Source organism: Eretmochelys imbricata, chromosome 14 (genome assembly GCF_965152235.1).
Source record: "Eretmochelys imbricata isolate rEreImb1 chromosome 14, rEreImb1.hap1, whole genome shotgun sequence".
In the NCBI taxonomy this organism is placed as follows: Eukaryota; Metazoa; Chordata; order Testudines; family Cheloniidae; genus Eretmochelys; species Eretmochelys imbricata.
The window spans coordinates 38544153-38566489 of record NC_135585.1 but is presented as its reverse complement, the minus strand read 5'-3'; the positions used below and the strand labels follow the sequence as shown (position 1 = coordinate 38566489).

The 22337-nt window shown below is 48.0% G+C and overlaps 1 protein-coding gene and 1 pseudogene across 2 annotated transcripts in view; one reads left to right on the top strand and one right to left on the bottom strand.

The window, feature by feature from the left end:
• Positions 1–22337, top strand: part of LOC144275109 (uncharacterized) — an 807364-nt pseudogene that overhangs the window by 134310 nt on the left and 650717 nt on the right. The window lies entirely within an intron of this gene.
• LOC144275108 (butyrophilin subfamily 1 member A1-like) overlaps positions 1–22337 on the bottom strand; it is a 50641-nt gene that overhangs the window by 21700 nt on the left and 6604 nt on the right. Inside the window, exons 3-6 of the mRNA XM_077834247.1 lie at positions 20606–20953; positions 9475–9756; positions 2045–2161; positions 12–44 (exon numbers count right to left, since the gene is read on the bottom strand). Of these exons, the coding sequence (XP_077690373.1) occupies positions 12–44; positions 2045–2161; positions 9475–9756; positions 20606–20953 (780 nt within the window). The remainder of the gene's footprint in view (positions 1–11; positions 45–2044; positions 2162–9474; positions 9757–20605; positions 20954–22337) is intronic.

Sequence of the window (22337 nt, the reverse complement as noted above, 5' to 3'; positions counted from 1 at the left end):
CAGACACTGACCTTTCTCGCTCTCCTTATCCGATTGTAGCGTCTCTAGAGGAAGAAAAGGACGAGAGGTGAGTTTTCACCATCATGTTTAAGGCGCAGTTCCTGCTATTAACATAATTGTGCTGTAACTATGAAAGTGAGTCAGACAGACTGACAAACAGGACACACAGACAGATCTGTCTCAACATCCCTGCAGCCAGCATCCCTGCTGCCTGGGCCCTGTCACACACCGGTCTAATCTCGCTATTGAGGGGGATGGTGGGGGGGAGAAGGTCTCTTTTTTTGTCCAGTTTCTTGCCTGCTCCCCTCTGGCCCATCCCCTGAACAGCCCCAGCTCTCCTACCCTCCCTCCCCCTGCTCCAGCTCCTGACTGTAGGGATGGAGGATGGAAGTCAGCGATGGGAATGGGGCACTGACCCAGACTGGGAAAGGGGACAGGGTCTGATTGGCTCCATTCTAGGCCAACTCCTGACCCTGTGGCAGGTGCCTGTCCCCTGGTCTTAGTGATACATGGGAACAACTCCCCCTAGGGCCTGGGTAGATGAGGGTGCCCCAGGTAAGAACAGGGTGGAGAGATCTTTCTTTATCTGGGTGCTCAGGTCAGCAGAAGCCAGGGAGGGGTGTGTGGATGGGCCCCTACAGGCATCGCCTCTAAGATCAGCTGTTTCCCACTGGGAGCTCATCCCCTTGGTGCATCAGCCCTGGGGTACCAACACTGCAGGACATGGAGGCAGCGTCATGTCTGCCAGTCACTGCTGAGTGCAGCCTGAGCGAGACCATCTTGTGCCCAGTGTGAGCAGCGTCTCAGACCAGCCGTGCAAGTCCTGAGTGTGTTTGTGTTACTACAGCATCCTAGCCACAGCTCACCAGGGCAGCTAGTGCGGAGAATTCTCTGAAAGGCCAGGGAACAAGACAGTGACAGTTAATTGTTCTGATTGTTTAATGCTTCAAAATGAGCCCAACAGAGTTCTCTCTCTCTCTCTGGGCATATACATGACTTTTACATACAACTCAAAATGAGTGTATCCCTGTCACCTAAACGTGTACTCAACCCACATAATGTACCTGTTAACTAAAGCCACTAACTAAACCAGTTCACACCTGGTGCTGACCGAGTGTGAAGGTGAGAGTTCTAAAGGTGCAGCATCCAGTTCCAGCTTTCACAAGTACAAAGCTCCTCTCTGCTTCTCTCAGTTACCCGCTTCCGTCCCCATTGGGAAATCATTGGAACAGACATTTCCCCTTCCCAATTCTTCCAACACTGGTACTTTTCTACATAATTTTCACAGCCCTTCAGGTGAGAAAACCCTCTGGGTGGGACTTTCACAGCTGCCTTGGGAGTTTGCACACTCAGTCGTCATTAATTTAAACAAAAATTGGGCATTCAGACCCCTTAGGCAGCTGTGAAAATTCCAGCATCTCTATAAGTACTTAGATCACTGAAGGGCAGTTCTGCGCTTTGCAGCTGGAGAAAAAACTACAGCTGAGCACTTATACTGCAATGGAGAGTTCATTGCCCTGTTTCTGTAGTGTAGCAGGATCTCAGGCAGAGCAAATCTGAGTGTAGATAAGTGCTAACCTTTCCATTTGCACAGCCACTGCTTTGCCCATCCACAGCTCCTACTCACAAGCATAGACTGGGGGGCAGAATTGGGCCCTAACAAACCCCTCTCTTCTAGTTTGCGTTCTGTTTTTCTTGCAAGCAGCCAAGTTCCGTATGTTGGTGCTCTCAGCCGAGCTCACTGAGCCCCATACGGGTGTTTCAGACTGAGCCGTGCGGATCCCCAGGGAACAGTTCAGACTCACACATGCGATTGGGATCCTCGTGTGAGATCTGAAGGGCTGAAACCACTTGACAATTCTTGGTTCAAACATGATCATAATTTCTTCAGCTCCCTCTTCACCCTCAGCCCAACTCCCACTGCCTGAAACTCCTCCAAACACTGAATCAAAGCCCCTTAATCCCTGGCTCTTTACTTTTGGTTTGGTTTTTAAATCTTAGTCTGTCTCTCACCAGGTTCCCCCCACCCCTCTCATTACATCACCTTTTGCTCTGCGTTGCCTCCAGAAGCAGTAACTGACCAGGGCAGTGAGACCAGCCAGGAGAGCCAGAATCACCCCCAGAGCCACTGTCCAGGGATTGTCTCGTGGGAAAAACAGCTCTGCAAGAGAAAGTGCCATTGACTTGGGAGCAAACACGCGCAGAATGACGGCAGGACACTGCGACAGTGGTGACACTGTGACTACTTACAAGACTCTCACAGGGAAATACACAGGGAGACGTGGCTGCTTTGTGCTTTATTATTAAACCAATGGAAGCCCAAGCTTTAGCCTGGTTACTTAACTTGGTTAATTAATGGGAGGGGGCATGTTGGGGATAGGGAAGGGTTAGGGTGCAGCTCCATTATGCTACACCTATCCCCCACTGGCATAAAGTCAAGAAGTCCCTAGGTTGCTCTCAGTGATCCTAAGGCTACAGATTGGGGTTCAGCTTCACAGGAGAGTCTGGCCCAAAATATGTTAATGCAGGATTTTAATAAAAACAAAACTTGAGCCGATAGATTCAGAGTAAAAATTCCTCCAGAGTCCTCTTCCCTGGGTCTCGGAGCAATGGCTGACTAGAGGGCCCTTTACTAAGTGATTAGTGGTGTGTATTGAAAACTGTGTAAAAATTACAAGCTGACTCTCGAAATCCTGAGGGGATTCCTGGTCCTGCTTGCAGGCTAAAGGGCTCTTTTGGGAGCGTGCATCTGGATCCTCTGCAGTCAGTCTGCAAAGAGCCAGCCTAGAGCAGAGTGGGTTTGGTTCTGCTGCACTGCCTTAGGGAGCAGCCTGCTTTGTCTCTCTCTGTATTTGGCTGTGGCATGTTAGAGTTCTGGATTCTTAGAAATAAGCAGTGCTACATTGCAGCCTTTCGGGAAGAGTGTTTATGTGTTGTTTCAACTCTCTCTGTGCATGCTGGGAACATAACAATTAGGTAATACTGGGCATATCATAGACTAACCAGCAGTGCAGCACTATGAGACCTCAGATGAATACTGCTTTACAAATACAACTTTCTTACTATTACAGTGATGAGATATTCATTCAGTATTAAGCAAGTTATTTGGTAGATAATAATACATAAAATCGCAACCTTTTATTCTAAAAATTAAGATGCTCCTAGGTAAGAATTTGTTTCAGCCAATTTTGGGCCTCAACTTTTATTGCTGGTATTTTCAGATGTATTCTAAGTAGCAACGCTCAGACCATATCCAGGGCTCTCTTCTGCTGTTCAGGAAAAATGACTTCATTAGCCAGATTTTCATAAATACTCAGCACCCAGCAGCTCTCACTGAGAACAGAGGAGAATTCCCTCCCCCACCCCCACTGAGAACTGTGATGGTCACAGCACACACAGACGTTAGACACAAACATAAATACTCCTGCTGGAAGGTTGCAGCGTAACACAACTTTATGTCTTAGCCCTGGTCTACACTAGGACTTTAGGTCAAATTTAGCAGCGTTAAATCAATGTAAACCTGCACCCATCCACACGATGAAGCCCTTTATTTCGACTTAAAGGGCTCTTAAAATCGATTTCCGTACTCCACCCCTGACAAGTGGATTAGTGCTTAAATCGGCCTTGCCGGGTTGAATTTGGGGTACTGTGGACACAATTCGACGGTATTGGCCTCCGGGAGCTATCCCAGAGTGCTCCATTGTGACTGCTCTGGACAGCACTCTCAACTCAGATGCACTGGCCAGGTAGACAGGAAAAGAACTGCGAACTTTTGAATCTCATTTCCTGTTTGGCCAGCGTGGCAAGCTGTAGGTGACCATGCAGAACTCATCAGCAGAGGTGACCATGATGGAGTCCCAGAATCGCAAAAGACCTCCAGCATGGACTGAATGGGAGGTACGGGATCTGATCGCTGTATGGGGAGAGGAATCCGTGCTATCAGAACTCCGTTCCAGTTTTCGAAATGCCAAAACCTTTGTCAAAATCTCCCAGGGCATGAAGGACAGAGGCCATAACAGGGATCCGAAGCAGTGCTGCATGAAACTTAAGGAGCTGAGGCAAGCCTACCAGAAAACCAGAGGGGAGAACAGCCGCTCCGGGTCAGAGCCCCAAACATGCTGCTTCTATGATGAGCTGCATGCCATTTTAGCGGGTTCAGCCACCACTACCCCAGCCGTGTTGTTTGACTCCTTCAATGGAGATGGCGGCAACACGGAAGCAGGTTTTGGGGACGAAGAAGATGATGATGATGATGATGATGAGGTTGTAGATAGCTCACAGCAAGCAAGTGGAGAAACCAGTTTTCCCGACAGCCAGGAACTGTTTCTCACCCTGGACCTGGAGCAGGTACCCCCCGAACCCACCCAAGGCTGCCTCCTGGACCCGGCAGGTGGAGAAGGGACCTCCGGTGAGTGTACCTTTTAAAATACTATACATGGCTTAAAAGCAAGCATGTGAAAGGATTAATTTGCCCTGGCATTCGCGGCTCTTCTGGATATACTCCCAAAGCCTTTGCAAAAGGTTTCTGGGGAGGGCAGCCTTATTGCGTCCTTCATGGTAGGACACTTTACCACTCCAGGCCAGTAACACGTACTCGGGAATCATTGTACAACAAAGCATTGCAGTGTATGTTTGCTGGCGTTCAAACAAAATCCGTTCTTTATCTCTCTGTGTTATCCTCAGGAGAGTGAGATATCATTTATGGTCACCTGGTTGAAATAGGGTGCTTTTCTTCAGGGGACACTCAGAGGAGCCCGTTCCTGCTGGGCTGTTTGCCTGCGGCTGAACAGAAATGTTCCCCGCTGTTAGCCACGGGGAGGGGTGAAGGTTGAGGGGGTAGCCACGCGGTGGCGGAGGGGCGGGGGGCAAACTGCGACCTTGGAACGAAAGCATATGTGCTATGCATGTAATGTTAACAGCAAGGTTTACCCTGAAAGACTGTAGCCACTGTTTTATAAAATGTGTCTTTTTAAATACCGCTGTCCCTTTTTTTTTCTCCACCAGCTGCATGTGTTTCAATGATCACAGGATCTTCTCCTTCCCAGAGGCTAGTGAAGATTAGAAAGAAAAAAAAACGCACTTGTGATGAAATGTTCTCTGAGCTCATGCTGTCCTCCCACACTGACAGAGCTCAGACGAATGCGTGGAGGCAAATAATGTCAGAGTGCAGGAAAGCACAAAATGACCGAGAGGAGAGGTGGCAGGCTGAAGAGAGGGCTGAAGCTCAAATGTGGCGGCAGCATGATGAGAGGAGGCAGGATTCAATGCCGAGGCTGCTGGAGGATCAAACCAGTATGCTCCAGTGTATGGTTGAGCTGCAGCAAAGGCAGCTGGAGCACAGACTGCCACTACAGCCCCTGTGTAACCAACCGCCCTCCTCCCCAAGTTCCATAGCCTCCACACCCAGACGCCCAAGAACGCGGTGGGGGGGCCACCGGCCAACCAGCCACTCCACCACAGAGGATTGCCCCCCAAAAAAGAAGGCTGCCATTCAATAAATTTTAAAGTTGTAAACTTTTGAAGTGCTGTGCTTAAAGTGCTGTGTGGCATTTTCCTTCCCTCCTCCACCACCCCTCCTGGGCTACCTTGGTAATCATCCCCCTATTTGTGTGATGAATGAATAAAGAATGCATGAATGTGAAGCAACAATGACTTTATTGCCTCTGCAAGCGGTGATCGAAGAGAGGAGGGGAGGGTGGTTAGCTTACAGGGAAGTAGAGTGAACCAAGGGGCGGGGGGTTTCATCAAGGAGAAACAAAGAGAACTTTCACACTGTAGCCTGGCCAGTCATGAAACTGGTTTTCAAAGCTTCTCTGATGCGTACCGCACCCTCCTGTGCTCTTCTAACCGCCCTGGTGTCTGGTTGCGCGTAACCAGCAGCCAGGCGATTTGCCTCAACCTCCCACCCTGCCATAAACGTCTCCCCCTTACTCTCACAGATATTGTGGAGCACACAGCAAGCAGTAATAACAGTGGGAATATTGGTTTTGCTGAGGTCTAAGCGAGTCAGTAAACTGCACCAGCGCGCCTTTAAACGTCCAAATGCACATTCTACCACCATTCTGCACTTGCTCAGCCTGTAGTTGAACAGCTCCTGACTACTGTCCAGGCCTCCTGTGTACGGCTTCATGAGCCATGGCATTAAGGGATAGGCTGGGTCCCCAAGGATAACTATAGACAGTTATTTTCTGGTCTGTGAATAAAGTCCCCTCCTGCAGCTTTTGAAACAGACCAGAGTTCCTGAAGATGCGAGCGTCATGTACCTTTCCCGGCCATCCCACGTTGATGTTGGTGAAACGTCCCTTGTGATCCACCAGAGCTTGCAGCACTATTGAAAAGTACCCTTTGCAGTTTATGTACTCGCCGGCTTGGTGCTCCGGTGCCAAGATAGGGATATGGGTTCCGTCTATGGCCCCACCACAGTTAGGGAATCCCATTGCAGCAAAGCCATCCACTATGACCTGCACATTTCCCAGGATCACTACCCTTGATATCAGCAGATCTTTGATTGCGTGGCTACTTGCATCACAGCAGCCCCCACAGTAGATTTGCCCACTCCAAATTGATTCCCAACTGACCGGTAGCTGTCTGGCGCTGCAAGCTTCCACAGGGCTATCGCCACTCGCTTCTCAACTGTGAGGGCTGCTCTCATCTTGGTATTCATGCGCTTCAGGGCAGGGGAAAGCAAGTCACAAAGTTCTATGAAAGTGCCCTTACGCATGCGAAAGTTTCGCAGCCACTGGGAATCGTCCCAGACCTGCAACACTATGCAGTCCCACCAGCCTGTGCTTGTTTCCTGAGCCCAGAATCGGCGTTCCACAGCATGAACCTGCCCCATTAGCATCATGATGCATGCATTGGCAGGGCCCATGCTTTCAGAGAAATCTGTGTCCATGTCCTGATCACTCACACGACTGCGCTGACGTCTCCTACTCGCCCGGTATCACTCTGCCAGGTTCTGGTGCTGCATATACTGCTGGATAATGCGTGTGGTGTTTAATGTGCTCCTAATTGCCAAAGTCAGCTGAGTGGCCTCCATGCTTGCCTTGGTATGGCGTCTGCTCAGAAAAAAGGTGCGGAACGATTGTCTGCCGTTGCTCTGACGGAGGGAGGGGCGACTGACGACACGGCTTACACGGTTGGCTTCAGGGAGCTAAAATCAACAAAGGGGGTGGCTTTACATCAAGGAGTATTTCAGGCAGGACTTCACGGAGGGTTCCAATAAGAAATGGTGCACCTAAGTTATTGTTCTTATTGGAACAAGGAGGTTAGTCTGGCCTCTGATTGATACATGGCTAGATTTACCTCGCTGCACCTTCCCTGTGAGTGACTGCAGTGTGACCTAGAGGAATGAGTCCCCTAGACGGGGAAGGGGGGGAAGCAAATGAGTACAAAACAAATCTGGTCTATTTCTTGTTTTGATACACTCCATCTATCTTTTACATCTTTGGCTGGCAGCAGACAGTGCAGAAGGACTGCATGCCATCCACATCTCATGGCTGCCCGGCAGAAGATGATGCAATAGGACTGCTAGCAATCTGTATCGCCTGCCTGCTCACATAAAATGGTTCAATAGGACTGACTGCAGGACTAAAGAGAATGACTTGATCAAGTCACTCCAAATTTAGTCCCTGCGCCCATGTCTGTCCAGGCGCTCCCGGCCGACGCGGCCAGGAGCACCTCGGACATGACGACGACGGCTACCAGTCCTATTGCACCATCTGCTGCCACAAGGCAATGGGTTGCTGCTACTGTGTAGCAATGCAGTACCACGTCTGCCAGCACCCAGGAGACATAGGGTGACGGTTACCTGAGCGGGCTCCATGCTTGCCGTGGTATGGCGTCTGCACAGGTAACTCAGGAAAAAAGGCGCGAAACGATTGTCTGCCCTTGCTTTCAAGGAGGGAGGGAGGGAGGGAGGGAACGGGGGCCTGATGATATGTACCCAGAACCACCCGCGGCAATGTTTTAGCCCCATCAGGCATTAGGATCTCAACCCAGAATTCCAATGGGCAGCGGAGACTGCGGGAACTGTGGGATAGCTACCCACAGTGCAACGCTCCGGAAGTCGACTCTAGCCTCGGTACTGTGGAAGCGCTCCGCCGCGTTAATGCACTTAGAGCATTTTCTGTGGGGACACACACACTCGAATATATAAAACCGATTTCTAAAAAACCGACTTCTGTAAATTCGACCTTATTCCGTAGTGTAGACATACCCTTAGAGTCCAGAACCTTAACACACAAGAAACCTTAAAACAGGAGAGGGGGGCTGTTGTATCCTTGGGGTAACAGTTTTAGGAAGAAACCACTGGAGACACAGAGAGCTGTAACCCTTAAGAGCAGCCATTTATTGCCACACACTGAACTAACCAAAAACCAGCCAAAACTGGCTGGGTTATCCCCTAATAATTTAACTCAGTTGCCATAGCAACAACAAGGTTCTATTACCACGAGAACCAAATACACAACAGGGGCTGCTCCCTAAGGCAGTGGGCACAACTCACCCCACTTTGCTTTATGTCAGCTCGTCTATAAGCACAGAGAGTGCACGGCAGGCTGGCGTGTAAATCCACCTCGCACTAGCCTGTTGTGCCCTAACTGGCTGTGTGCACCCTGCTGCACTGCACTAAAAGTTCCCTGGTGCACTTTGATCTGTTCCTGTTTCCATGTGGGGCAGATCAAAGCGCACTATGGAATCGTTAGTGCATGTAGCAGGGCCCACATGGACAGTTAGTGCGCAGATTTACACCCCAGTTTGCCACAAACTAACTGTTCCTGTCGACAAGCCCTGATTCTGCTCACACGCTTTGCTACAGAGCCCTCTAGCCTGCAAACAGGACCAGGAAACCCCCAACTCTTAAAGTGACAGCTTGCAATTCCAATACAGTTCTCACTAACGCACAATAACAAAGGAGAATTCCCTCCCCATCCTACACTGAGAAGAAGGATGATTGCTGGGTACTGAGCTGTTATGAAAATCTGGCCAATGGTGCCCCAGCCTTCAAGGTGCTAAACACGCTTAGCTCCTTCTGGAGTCAAAGGGTATGTCTACACTGCAATTAGCACCCACGCTGGCCCATGCCAATTGACAAAGGCTCAGGGGGCTCGGGCAAAGGGGCTGTTTAATTGCAGTGTAGACCTTCAGGCTCAGACTGAAGCCTGAGCTCTGGAAACCTCCAACCTCACAGGGTCCTAGAGCCCGGTCTCCAGCCGAAGCCTGAACATCTACACTGCCATTTAACAGCTCCTTAGCCCTAGCCCATTAGCCTGAGCCAGCTGGCACAGGCCACCAGCAGGTGTCTAATTTCAGTGTAGACATCTCCAAAGAGAACTCAGGCTGCTCAGGACTTTCCATGACGTGCTCAGCACCTTGAAGGTTCAGGCCAATAAATAGGAGACACAATAATAAATACTTTCCGCTCATGTCTGCAGCATCTCGGTCTATCCATGTGCGGCATGGACGGGCACTGACCTGCTACGGAAATCGCTGACTCTCTCTCCTCATTGAGTCGGGGGTTCCTGACACAGCAGGATGCTTTCTGGTTGGACTCTTCTGTTAGAACAATGGCAATCTCTGTTTGAAACAGGCCATTGGCCTCTGGGGATATTTCTTCAGAGGCTGATGGTAAGAGCTGCCCCTGGAGATCTCTCCACAGCACCTTGGGCTGTGGGTACCATCCGGATGATCGACATATAACCCGGATCCCTCCATCCTGATGTCCCTCCACAGAGATGACAGGAGCAGAGCCCAAATCTACAGAAGAAATAAATGAACTTGTAATAATCCTACAGTGCCCAGTAATGAGCCAAAAGTTTTATTACATGGTTGTCAAAAGCCATTTCCTATTAAACTAATAATCGAGTGTGAGTCCAAGAGTGTGGCTGGTCAGTTAATCTGGCCAGATTCATATTTGATACACCGTAAAATTAATATTAATATCAGGGATTTTCTATGCACAAATTTGCTCCATTTTAGTTAAACTGGTTTAGTTAATCAAGTGTAAATTCCTCTGTGGACACTCTTATATCAAGAAGGAATTAACTCAAGCTAAATTGATATAAGCCATTTCCAAACCCATTTAAGTGTCCCTAGAGAGGTTTGCATTAGTTCATCGAAAGCAGTGCACACGTATGTGTAAGCAGAGTCAGAATGAGCTCTCCCCTGACATCTGGTGGTGAGCTGTGGAAAAGGACTTCAGGGACTGATCTCATTTGCATGGGCACACCCACCCTGCCTAGCATGATGCTTGCCCAAATGATCCCTTTGGCTGCTGTGGGATCCCCAGTCTCTTTGTTATTGGGGCAGGAGTAATAAAGGGTTGTTATCCTGGTTGAGTGAATCAAGGACAACAGAACTGTGCTTGGCATTATCTGACTGAGAGGCTCACCCTCAACTAAAACAGGATTTGCTTGGCAAGTGACATGGGTTCCAAAGCCCAGTGAGTTAAGAGAGGTTGGGGACAGATATTTGTATTGGGTAGTCTAGTCCCAAATGTGATTTTGTTCTATTCTATCTTCACTGTGTTACAGAGCTAATTTAAACTTAATTAAGAGTCTAGTTATACGCTATAGAGCTGAAATCACTGATATCTACGCTAAGCGTAAGACCTACTTTGGGCTAGGGGTTCTGATGTAAGAAGACTATCCAGTGTACACCAGCAGTGAGGTTCCCCTACTAACACCTGAAATCACTGAGAGCTGGGGGGGGGGGGTGAAGATATCTTGTTGAATGGCTAGTGGAGAGGTGTGGCCAACAGAGTGGTTGGTAGAGAGGTGTGGCAATTGGCCATTGGGGGGTGGCAGTGAGGGCCTGAGCAGTGGAGCGTGTAAGGTGCCTCCATACCTTCCCCCCCTTCCACCCAGGCTGGGAGGTAAACTCTGCAGATGAACTTCTGAACTGTGGGGCTGCACTGACCAAGGACAGCAACTGTGAGTGGGGTGACTTTTGGGTTGCTGGACTTAAGAACCCAAATGGAAAGGACATGGCCCAACCTACCTGACGGTGGGTCTTCTGGCTCATGGTTTATGTTTATGAACCTTGTTTGTGGTGTTTCCCCAACATAATGCCGCATTGTTTCCCTCCTTCATTAAAAGATTTTTGCTACACTCAGACTCTGTGCTTGCGAGAGGGGAAGTATTGCCTCTTAGAGGCACTCACGGGGGTGCTGTGTAATTGTCCCAGGTCACTGGGTGGGGGCTCAAGCTGGTTTTGCATTGTGTTATTAAAAGGAACCCCTAGATACTGAACCGGCCCTTGTTGCTGCCAACTCTGACGGGCAGGGGTTACATATGTGTAGACAAGCCTTATATTAATTCACAAATAAAAAACCTTGCAATAGGGGAGTTTGGGTTGTGTTGGCAGTGCCTTGTACCCTTCCAGAATGCAGAAATAGGTAGCAGAAAACTGGTACCTCTGAAAGCCAGGAAATACAGTCAGCAAAAGAGAAGCACAAACACTAGATAGAATCATAGAAGATTAGGGTTGGAAGAGACCTCAGGAGGTCATCTAGTCCAAGCTCCTGCTCAAAGCAGGACCAACACCAACTAAATCATCCCAGCCAGGGCTTTGTCAAGCCAGGCCTTAAAAACCTCTAAGGATGGAGATTCCACCACCTCCCTAGGTAACCCATTCCAGTGCTTAACCGCCCCCGCAGTGAAATAGTGTTTCTTAATATCCAACCTAGACCTCTCCCACTGCAACTTGAGACCATTGCTTCTTGTTCTGTCATCTGCCACCACTGAGAACAGCCTAGCTCCATCTTCTTTGGAACCAAGGGCATCATTTGGGGGGGGGGGGCAAAGGGTGGGGGGGGTGGGAGGGGGTGCTGCACAACTAACGAATGAGCACCTGGGATCCTTCCCCTGCTATGAAAAAACAAACATGAGCTGCCACTACTACAAACATTACTTAAATTACACTTAAAACTTTCCACTTTTTTCCAACTCTCTAATTTTGTAGTGAAATGGCCACACTGGGCACTGCCATTATTCTATCATTTGGTCCCCCTTGTCTGTGGGAGTCTTTCCTTTGCCAGCAATGGGCTTTGGGTCAGGTCCATCGACTGTGACACAAAAACACCAATTCCCCTGGGAATGTCTGGATTTTACCAAATCTCCCCAAAGTGGGGCTGCACTTTTCTAGTCTAGGACCTTTTCCCCAGATATCTTTTGAGGAGCAGCTACCCTCAAGTAGCCATTTTGCAGCTTTCTGCTGTATCTTCTCTTCCAGCTGGTAAATATTCATATCTCCTGTTGTACTTACTGTTTAACATTTGTGAGGGTGGCAGAGTGTCACAAACTTGAGTACAATCTGTGAATTTCATGGAGGTGATGTTTACTCTCTCAAATCCTTACAGCAACACACCAGAAACCTTCTAACTTAACCCTCTGTATTTATTGTAACTATTTGTATAAACTCTTCAGTGAACATAAACCTAAGCCAATCTGAACAATTTCTATGATTTGGCTGCCAAAATGATCTATATGCTGCTAACATCCATCGTTTAATTATACTCTAACTCGTGATTCTTTTTAAAGGTATAGACCGTAGTGTTAATAAAAATAATGTTTAAATAAATATATTGGGCTACTTTTGAAGTGACTGTGGACTATTGAGGCAGTAAAAAATAGCTTTGGGAATCCTGGTTAAAGCTGCCCCCAACCCCTACCAAAATCTGAAATGGTGCCCCTGTTTGGAACTCCCCTTCAGGTAATTGAAGGCTGCTATCAAATCCCCCCTCACTCTTTTCTTCTGCAGACTAAATAAGCCCAGTTCCCTCAGCCTCTCCTCATAAGTCATGTGCCCCAGCCCCCTAATAATTTTCGTTGCCCTCCGCTGGACTCTCTCCAATTTGACCACATCCTTTCTGTAGTGGGGGACCAAAACTGGATGCAATATTCCACATATGGCTTCACCAGTGCCGAATAGAGGGGAATAATCACATCCCTCGATCTGCTGGCAATGCTCCTACTAATGCAGCCCAATATGCTGTTTGCCTTCTTGGCAACGAGGGCACACTGTTGACTCATATCCAGCTTCTCGTCCACTGTAATCCCAAGGTCCTTTTCTGGAGAACTGCTGCTTAGCCAGTCAGTCCCCAACCTGTAGCAGTGCTTGGGATTCTTCCGTCCTAAGTGCAGGACTCTGCACTTGTCTTTGTTGAACCTCATCAGATTTTTTTTGGCCCAATCCTCCAATTTGTTTAGGTCACTCTGGACCCTATCCCTACCCTCCAGCGTATTTACCTCTCCCTCCCAGTTTAGTGTCATCTGCGAACTTGCTGAGGGTGCAATCCACCCCATCATCCAGATCATTAATGAAGACATTGAACAAGACCAGCCCCAGAACCGATCCCTGGGGCACTCCGCTTGATACTGGCTGCCAACTAGACATCAAGCCATTGATCACTACTCGTTGAGCCTGACGATCTAGCAGCTTTCTATCCACCTTATAGTCCATTCATCCAAGCCATACTTTTTTAACTTGCTGGCAAGAATACTGTGGGAGACCATATCAAAAGCTTTGCTAAAGTCAAGTAATATCACATTCATCTCTTTCCCCATATCCACAATGCCAGTTATCTCATCATAGAAGGCAATCTGGTTGGTCAGGCGTGGTATGTCCTTCGTGAATCCATGTTGACTGTTCCTGATCACCTTCCTCCCCTCCAAGTGCTTCAAAATGGATTCCTTGAGGACCTACTCCATGATTTTGCCAGGGACTGAAGTGAGGCTGAATGGTCTGTAGTTCCCTAGGTTCTCTTTCTTCCCTTTTTTAAAGATGGGCACTATATTTGCCTTTTTCCAATTGTCCGGGACCTTCCCCAATCACCATGAGTTTTCAAAGATAATGGACAATGGCTCTGCAATCACATCAGCCAACTCCCTCAGCACCCTTGGATGCATTAGATCCACTCCCATGGACTTGTGCATGTCCAGCTTTTCTCAATAGCCCTTAACCCGTACTGTGTTGCCCAGGACCGCAGTCTAAAGGAAATGCTGGGTTAAAGTCATGCCTCCCACACCAGATCACACTTGGACTTTTTTAGTATTGACAAAATAAACTGAAATAAAATTATCTTAATCTGAAGCAAGAGTCTTGTACCTTAACCAGGTGTGAATTCAAACTGATTTCATTAGTCAGTGTGTATGCAGAGAGGCCCTCAGGGAGTTTGGAAATTTCACACAGACCAGCCTAGAGAGGGAAACAACCTCCCAGGAGAGACAGAGAAGGGCCGGGGTTCCGGAGCCTTCCGCGTGGGATTCTTGACCAGAAGAGCACAGGCTACTGCGTCCCCTCCCAGCAGGGGTGTGACTCACAAGGCTTTGGTCCAACAGACTCATGGGAAATGCCCAAGAGCCACAGACAAGAACTGAGGTTAAAGGGCCTATGGTGGAAATTATATGTACACATCCCATCCCCCGTGCTTCTGTGGCTGTTCCTTTTCAACAGTCCACCGATTCCAGCTAGTCGGGGACTAGCAGGTGTAAGGTCTGAGGCATTTTCCTGCAGCCACATTAGGAGAGCAGCAGCCATAAGCCAAGAAACAGAAAGTCCCATCCTCACATTCCATCTAAATTACATCAAAACAATGTAATATCGGGCTGTTAAGGAGGAGATCCTCTCCTAATAGTACCCACCATCACCAGATAAGCAAGGAATCTCTTAAGATGTTTAAAGAAAACTTTGCTTGATGCCATTCTGTTTGGAAAGAAATCACTTATCAATAGTTGTGGGTGTGAAGCCTCTACTTCTTTATTGTTTTGCCTTTATTGTCCCCACTTCTCTATTGTTTATCTGTCTGGTTTCTGTCTGGTTCTTTGATTGTTTCTGTCTGTTGCATAACTAATTTTGCAAGATTTAAATCAACTAAGGTGGTGGGGTATGATTGGTTAAAGAATTGTTTCACAGTATGTTAAGATTGGTCAAAGAATTATTTTGTAATATTTTAGTAAAATGATTGGTTAAGGTACAGCTAAGCAGGACTCAGATTTTACTATGTAACCTGGGGTCCAAGAAGGAACAGCAGAAGGAACAGAAGAATAAGAATAAGAAAAGACCTGGAAGAAGAAGAAAGAACTCGCCTGTAAGACACAGCCCAAGATCAGAGCTACTACAAATCCTCTGCATGACTGTGATGGGCAGCAACCAGAATCCAAACAAGACTAACCTTGCCTGGCCAACAGGGAAAGTCCGCCTGCCTGATCATGATTGGTGAGCATAGCATTGTATGCCTAACATGTGTATTCTGTAAATAAATAGAGGGTGAGGATATTACTGTGTAAGGCTCTTTAACTGATAAAAGACCCCGCAAACCCACAGAACAGTACGCGTTGAGCCCTAGGAATTGGGTAAGGGTGGGGTGTCATAGAGTGTGTGGGTAACATGGGTGAACAAAAGAAAAAGTTTATGAACCCTTGCAGTATGCTTAGTAGGGCCATCTCCAAGGGTGGGGGCCAATTCCACTCCCAATATAAAGAAAAAAGGGACCAAAGTCTTCAGTTAGTTCAGCCAGATCCAGAGGGCAACAGCCACACCAGAGGGGGTGAAGATCTCTGCCCTGAGCGCTGATACTCACAGGTCTGCTTTTACTGATTGCAGCAAGAAGATAACCACAAAGAGACGGATACCAGTCTATTAGAAGAACTGGGTGCTTGCTGCTGGTTCAGCTCATGGCAGTGTGGTGACATTAATACCAAATCAACAGTGTAAGTTTTAAATGCAGGATTTGTGGCCTGTGAACCATTTGGTACTGAAGAAATCTGTATGTTTGATGCTAATTTTGTTGGTGCTGTTTGTAAAATATTTGGTGTATGGATGTAATAATAAGATTGGGTCTAGATTCGTGAGAAGTCTCAGTTAACCCTCAGATTGTCCCCTTATGAACCTAATGATTGTTTCAGTTTGGGGCAGCTTTACTCCATTGTGGTGTCTTTATTCCAAACTGGAGCAACTCAGTGTATGAGCATCCATTACTGTCCAAATGTGCGTATTTATCTCATTGTTGTTATTCACGGGTGGGAGTTCCACTGTCAGACCAGACTGAACCCTCTCACTCTCCCTGTAGTAACACGGAATTATAGCGAGTGCTTGTGGGACGAAAGTTTGGTGGGTTACGTGTACATTACACAAGGGAATGACCTTGTTGTGATTATAAAATGAACTCTGTGTAATACCCAGTTGTGGCTGCTCAGGTTACCCACATTTAACAATTATTGTGCTGTGGATGGGAGTGAGTGTCTGGAAGGGTTTTAAGTAAAAGTTTATCAGAATTATTGGCTATGATTGTTTGTCTTACAGTAGTGACTAGGGGCCCCAGCTGAGACTGTGGCCCAGGTGTGTTGGGCACTGTACACATGGGCAGTGGGTGAACCCTGCCCCTTCTGCCAGAGGCCCCACGGCAGCCAAGCCCCCCGCACCGTAGGGGCAGGCCCCCAGTCCTCCCGTGTGAGTTGCATGTGGCCCCAGCCTCCCCAGTCCCAGAGTATGGGAAGGACAAGCGGCCACAGTCTCCCTGACCCCGGAGCATGGGGAAGGTGAACGGTGTGCAGCCCCGCGGCCCCAGCCTCACGAGACTGGAGGGAGCTGCGCTGAAGCGGGGCAGGGCGGGGAGGTGGGGAGAGGGAGGGCTGGGGATGGAGTGTGGACGGGGCCACATCTGGCATTGCCTTCCCTTGTCTCTTATACCTGCTGCCCATGGCTGTACACATATTGTAGGAGACAGTCTGTGACCTGCAGAGTTTACAGTCTAAACGGGCAACACAGACAAAGGGTGAGAGAGGAAACAGAGACACAGAGACTTGCCGAAGTTCACGCACAGCTCAGTAGCAAAGGCAGGACTAGAACCCCTGTCCCTTGACTCTCAGTCCACTGCGCTATCCACCAGGCAACCCGACCTCTCATTTATTACTGTTCTAGCTTATGTGCATTTTCTTCATATTCTCTACCAATCGTGGGGAGCCGCTACATAATCCTGCAGTTTCCTGAGCAGGGACAAGGGACTGTTTCTCCCTTTGATGAACACAGACAATGCCTCTCACCACACACACTGCACAGCAGGGACAAAGGGTTGAATCAGAAGAGCCTCTGGAAGGAGATGAGCACTGCTAAACTGATGGGCAGGGGGAGGCCAAACTCTTCCACTACTTTCACTTATAAAGCTAATTAGAAACATATTTGTGACCCCCCCTTGGGGTTTAGAGAGCACGGCCCCTTCAAACCTGTCCTGGGGCAGAGGAAGTGCTGGGTGTTCCAGGGGAGGAGAGTGGAGAGAGGGAGGGACGGGGTGTGTGTGTCTGTAGATCTGGACAAGAGGGCTACAGCGAGAGGCCCTCACACAATGACAGCAGCCAAAAACTTGCCAAAAGCCCAGGAAGGACAGAGCAGCCGACTGGGGACATCACAGGACGGGAGCCATGAGGAGCACTGTGCCAGGTAGGACTCCCCTGAGAAGGACAAACCAGAGCGGGTCCCAGGATCCCTGTCACCCAGAGCTGTATGGGGCTGTGATACTGGGGCTTGTGACTCTGTACTGGGAATAAGGAGGGAGGCTGTTAGCTAATTAAGTGGGGAGGTGGTCGCTCTGCGGGGTTTGCAGAGAGCGGCAGAAGAGGGCACTGGAGGCGTTTGTTGGGGAATGTTCACTGGCGCCGAAGACGAGCAGAAGCACCCAAGTCTCACAGCTCCACCAGAACTCTGCCCAGGACCCCTGAACTCCGAGTGTGGACACAGCGCCTGGCATCTACGCTTTCATGCTGTGGTCCCACTGGGCACGTGGGGCCTCGTGTTGGATCTAAGCGAGTTGTCTCCCTCCCGCATCTTCTCCCTGTTGTTTTTCTACCTTCATCCCTCTGTAAATACATATTTCCCCATCCTATCTTTGCTCTACTATTCCCATAGGTGTGCGTTGACACCGGAGGTTTTGGAACAGGCAGGGACAGCCCTTGCCTGTCAATCGTGCGTGCATGTGGGGGGCGGGGCGGGGCGGGGGGGTCAGGGTGATGGCAGCTGGCTTCAGCAGTATTACTGAGCAAGCTCAGTCCATGTCAGCATACTCATTACAAGCCAGGCAGCAAATCTGGGGGAGCATGTGACCCCCGTATGCCCTACCACCACCACCACCATCTGTGCCCTGGGGAAGGGAGTTACCCTGCTGCGCTCCAGTTCACGCTGTTCTTGGCGGGAGCCACTCTGCAGAACAGACTCTATCTCGGCCACAACGATTCTAGTTACATTTTATTAAGATGATGCTAAAATAAAAATAAAATGGTACAGAGTTTAAGCGTAGAAGTTTCTGCTTATCAGGGAATAACATACAGATTATCAATGGGTGTGAAGTTCGGTTTAGGATCAGATGGCGTAAGGAATACATAATCTGCAATATCCCCAATTGGGGGTAAAAGGTTAACGGGTCAAAGTACAGACATTGAGATATGAGGGTATGTTGTTCATTGTTAGGATATAGATATTCAGGCCTGTCTGTAAAGGCCTATACTCTAAGAATTTAGGTGTATTCTTATCACTTGGCTAGTTATAGAGGTATAAAAGAAAGAATCAAAATCACTGTCTGCCACTGTAAGATCCTTCTCCTACTGTGACAATCTGAGGCCCTGTTCTTAGGCTAAGGCCTTTGGCTAAGCAACAGAGGCAGCCATGAGCTGGGAAGCGAGGGGTCACCTCCTCACATTCCAACCTAGTCACATTGAAAGAAGGTGCTATTGGGCTGTTAGGAATACAATCCTGTCCTGATAATGCCTATCGCCTCCAGAGAAAGAGAAGTGCCTAGAAGATGTAAAAGGAAACTTAGTTTGATAGCATCCTGTCTGGCAAGAACTCACTTATCAATAGCTGGAATGTGAAATCCTCACTTCTGTATTGTCTTGTCATTATAGTTCCCACTTTGCTATTGTTTGTCTGTATAATCTCTGTCTGGTTCTGTGATTGTTCCTGTCTGCTATATAATTAATTTTGCTGGGTGTAAACTAATTTAGGTGGTGGGATATAATTGGTTACATAATCATGTTACAAAATGTTAGGATTGGTTAGTTAAATTTCAGGAAAATGATTGGTTAAGGTATAGCAAAGCAGAACTCAAGTTTTACTATATAGTCTGCAGTCAATCAGGAAGTGGGTGGGTGTGTGGGTGGGGGGAATGGGAACAGGGAATGGGGGTGGGGAATTGGAATCATGTTTTGCTAAGGGAAGGAATGGGAACAGGGACACAGGTGTAAGGCTCTGTGGGGTCAGAGCTGGGAAGGGGGACACTAAGGAAAGAAACTGGAATCATGCTTGCTGGAAGTTCACCTCAATAAACATCGAATTGTTTGCACCTTTGGACTTCGAGTATTGTTGCTCTCTGTTCATGCGAGAAGGACCAGGGAAGTAAGTGGGTGAAGGAATAAGCCCCCTAACATTCATATAATAGCTATGTTCAGGTGTGGAGTATAATGATGATGAGGACGGATTTACCCTCATTTGGTGAGATTTAATGTTCAGTGAGTTTATGGTTCCAGTTCATATGGTCCAATGGAAAAAGTCTCTCGGTTACTAAAGCCGACCAAATACTTGCCAATGCAGAATTACGGTTGCCCAGCAGGACCTGGTGCCTTTCCAAAATGCAGAGAGTGGCTAAACTTAAACTCCTAAAACCCAAGAGATATAAAGTAACGGCACACACCACCCCAGCCCTGCCACCTGGACGCTGTCTCCTGGGGCTGGCAATAAGCTCTGGGAATGATTCAGTGAGGGTGGTGCCACAACGCACAGGCATGACAGAGACCGTGTTCGGAGTCACTGTAGTGACTGGGGGAGGGATAAAGTCAAGCTGGCTGGCAGAGCTGTCACTGCGATATGAGGAGAGGTGTATGCACCTTGAGGGATCGCGTATGTGTCTCATTTCAGTGCTGAGGTCTGTAGGCTGTGTCAGTAGAAGTGCACAGAGGTGTCTTCTTGCCACGCCATGGGGATTGTCAGCAGTCTGGGGTTCGTTGCACCTGACCTAAACCTCATGTCACGGTTACAGACCTAGCTAGACATGTGCCCTTGCTGGTCTCTCTGGCATCTTCAGGGGTCAGGCCTCCTGCCTTTACCAGTCCTGGGGAGCGGGGGAAATTCCTCAATTCTCCCCTTCTTATACCAGGCTCTGGGCTACAGAACTCTGTGTATCAACCACTGTTACCCTGTGGGTGCCAGACACAAGCCGAGATCAATCCCAGCTGTCTGGCCCCAGGTGTGCACAAAATTGTCTGGCCCCAGATGTGCATAAAAAAGTGGTACTAACCACAACATGCCCATATCACCACACTTTTTATTGGTGTTTGTGTATCTCATTAATTCCTTGCTCCAATGAACTCAGTCTTAGCCCACTAACCCTGTCCCAGACTCCAATGTGTCACAGAAAATTTCAAAACAATCGGAGTAAGTTTCTGGATTTTAGAGCCCTTAGAAAAAACAGCTGTTAAATAGTGAGCTAGAATAAACCTTAACCAGAGCAGAGCTACTGCCCCACTACAATGAGACATATCAGGTGGCATCTCACAATGACCCCCCTGACTCCTTTTATTACCCTGCTGAAGACGTCAAAGTATCAGAACAAGTCACTGACCTGCCACCTGCAGTTCCAATAAAGCGTCTTTGTAAGAGGCACTGGACTGAAAATAACAACTGTACTGCCCATCATCGGAAGGTCGGACATCCCATATTCTCAGGGAAACTCTCCCACTGGTGATGTCATCTTTCAAGAGCTCAGTTCTGCCTCGGTATTCCAGCATCTGCTCTCCGTACTGATCCTGCCCACCACGATACAGGTGCACCACTGCAGAGTCCCGGGATCGTAACCATCCCACCTCCATGTTCTCAGCGCTCATCCTGGGGGAGAGGTGGCAGGGCAGGACGGCCTCCCCACCTAGGGAGGCAGTGACTGGATGGTCAGGTCCAGTCACTGTGAACTGTGCTGTGAAATGAGTCAGGGCAAAAAGAAAATTAAATTGGAGAGGAACCAAGACAGACAGGAATGTTAGTGCAGCAGGAGGCGTATTGCCAACTTTGAAGTCTTCAAAAATCAGGAGATAGCCCCCCACCCAAATTATGAGATTGGCTTAAAAATAAAGAGATTTTTAAAAAATCATAGGTTTCAGAGTAACAGCCGTGTTAGTCTGTATTCGCAAAAAGAAAAGGAGGACTTGTGGCACCTTAGGGACTAACCAATTTATTTGAGCATAAGCTTTTGTGAGCTACAGCTCACTTCATCGGATGCATACTGTGGAAAGTGTAGAAGATCTTTTTATACACACAAAGCATGAAAAAAATCCCTCCCCCCACCCCACTCTCCTGCTTGTAATAGCTTATCTAAAGTGATCACTCTCCTTACAATGTGTATGATAATCAAGGTGGGCCATTTCCAGCACAAATCCAGGGTTTAACAAGAACATCTGGGGTGGGTGGGGTAGGAAAAAACAAGGGGAAATAGGTTACCTTGCATAATGACTTAGCTACTCCCAGTCTCTATTCAAGCCTAAATTAATTGTATCCAATTTGCAAATGAATTCCAATTCAGCAGTCTCTCGCTGGAGTCTGGATTAGAAATTTTTCTGTTGTAATATCGCAACTTTCATGTCTGTAATCGCATGACCAGAGAGATTGAAGTGTTCTCCGACTGGTTTATTCTGGTCATGCAAATTGGATACAATTAATTTAGGCTTGAATAGAGACTGGGAGTGGCTAAGTCATTATGCAAGGTAACCTATTTCCCCTTGTTTTTCCCCCAGATGTTCTTGTTAAACCCTGGATTTGTGCTGGAAATGGCCCACCTTGGTTATCATACACATTGTAAGGAGAGTGATCACTTTAGATAAGCTATTACCAGCAGGAGAGTGGGTGGGGGGAGGTATTTTTTCATGCTTTGTGTGTATAAAAAGATCTACACTTTCCACAGTATGCATCCGATGAAATGAGCTGTAGCTCACGAAAGCTCATGCTCAAATAAATTGGTTAGTCTCTAAGGTGCCACAAGTACTCCTTTTCTTTTTAAAAAATCATAAAATTGGTCTCTGCCTTCTGATTTCTGAACCTTTAAAGATGACTTGGGTCACATTTCCAAGTATTTATCTGCACCAAGATGGCCAGAAACGTACTTTAAAACAAAATGAAAGCTGAGTTTCTCAGCTAAACACAGGCCTCCGGGAGCTGTGGCTTTAAGAACCCATCAGATAGCATGAGACTTGTGACAAAGTTCTGTGAGCTGGTAACACTGAGGAGACATCTACACTTTGAGCTGGAGGTGTAATTTCCAGTGTGGGGAGACATGCACCCACTAGCTTTGACTGAGCTAGCGTGAG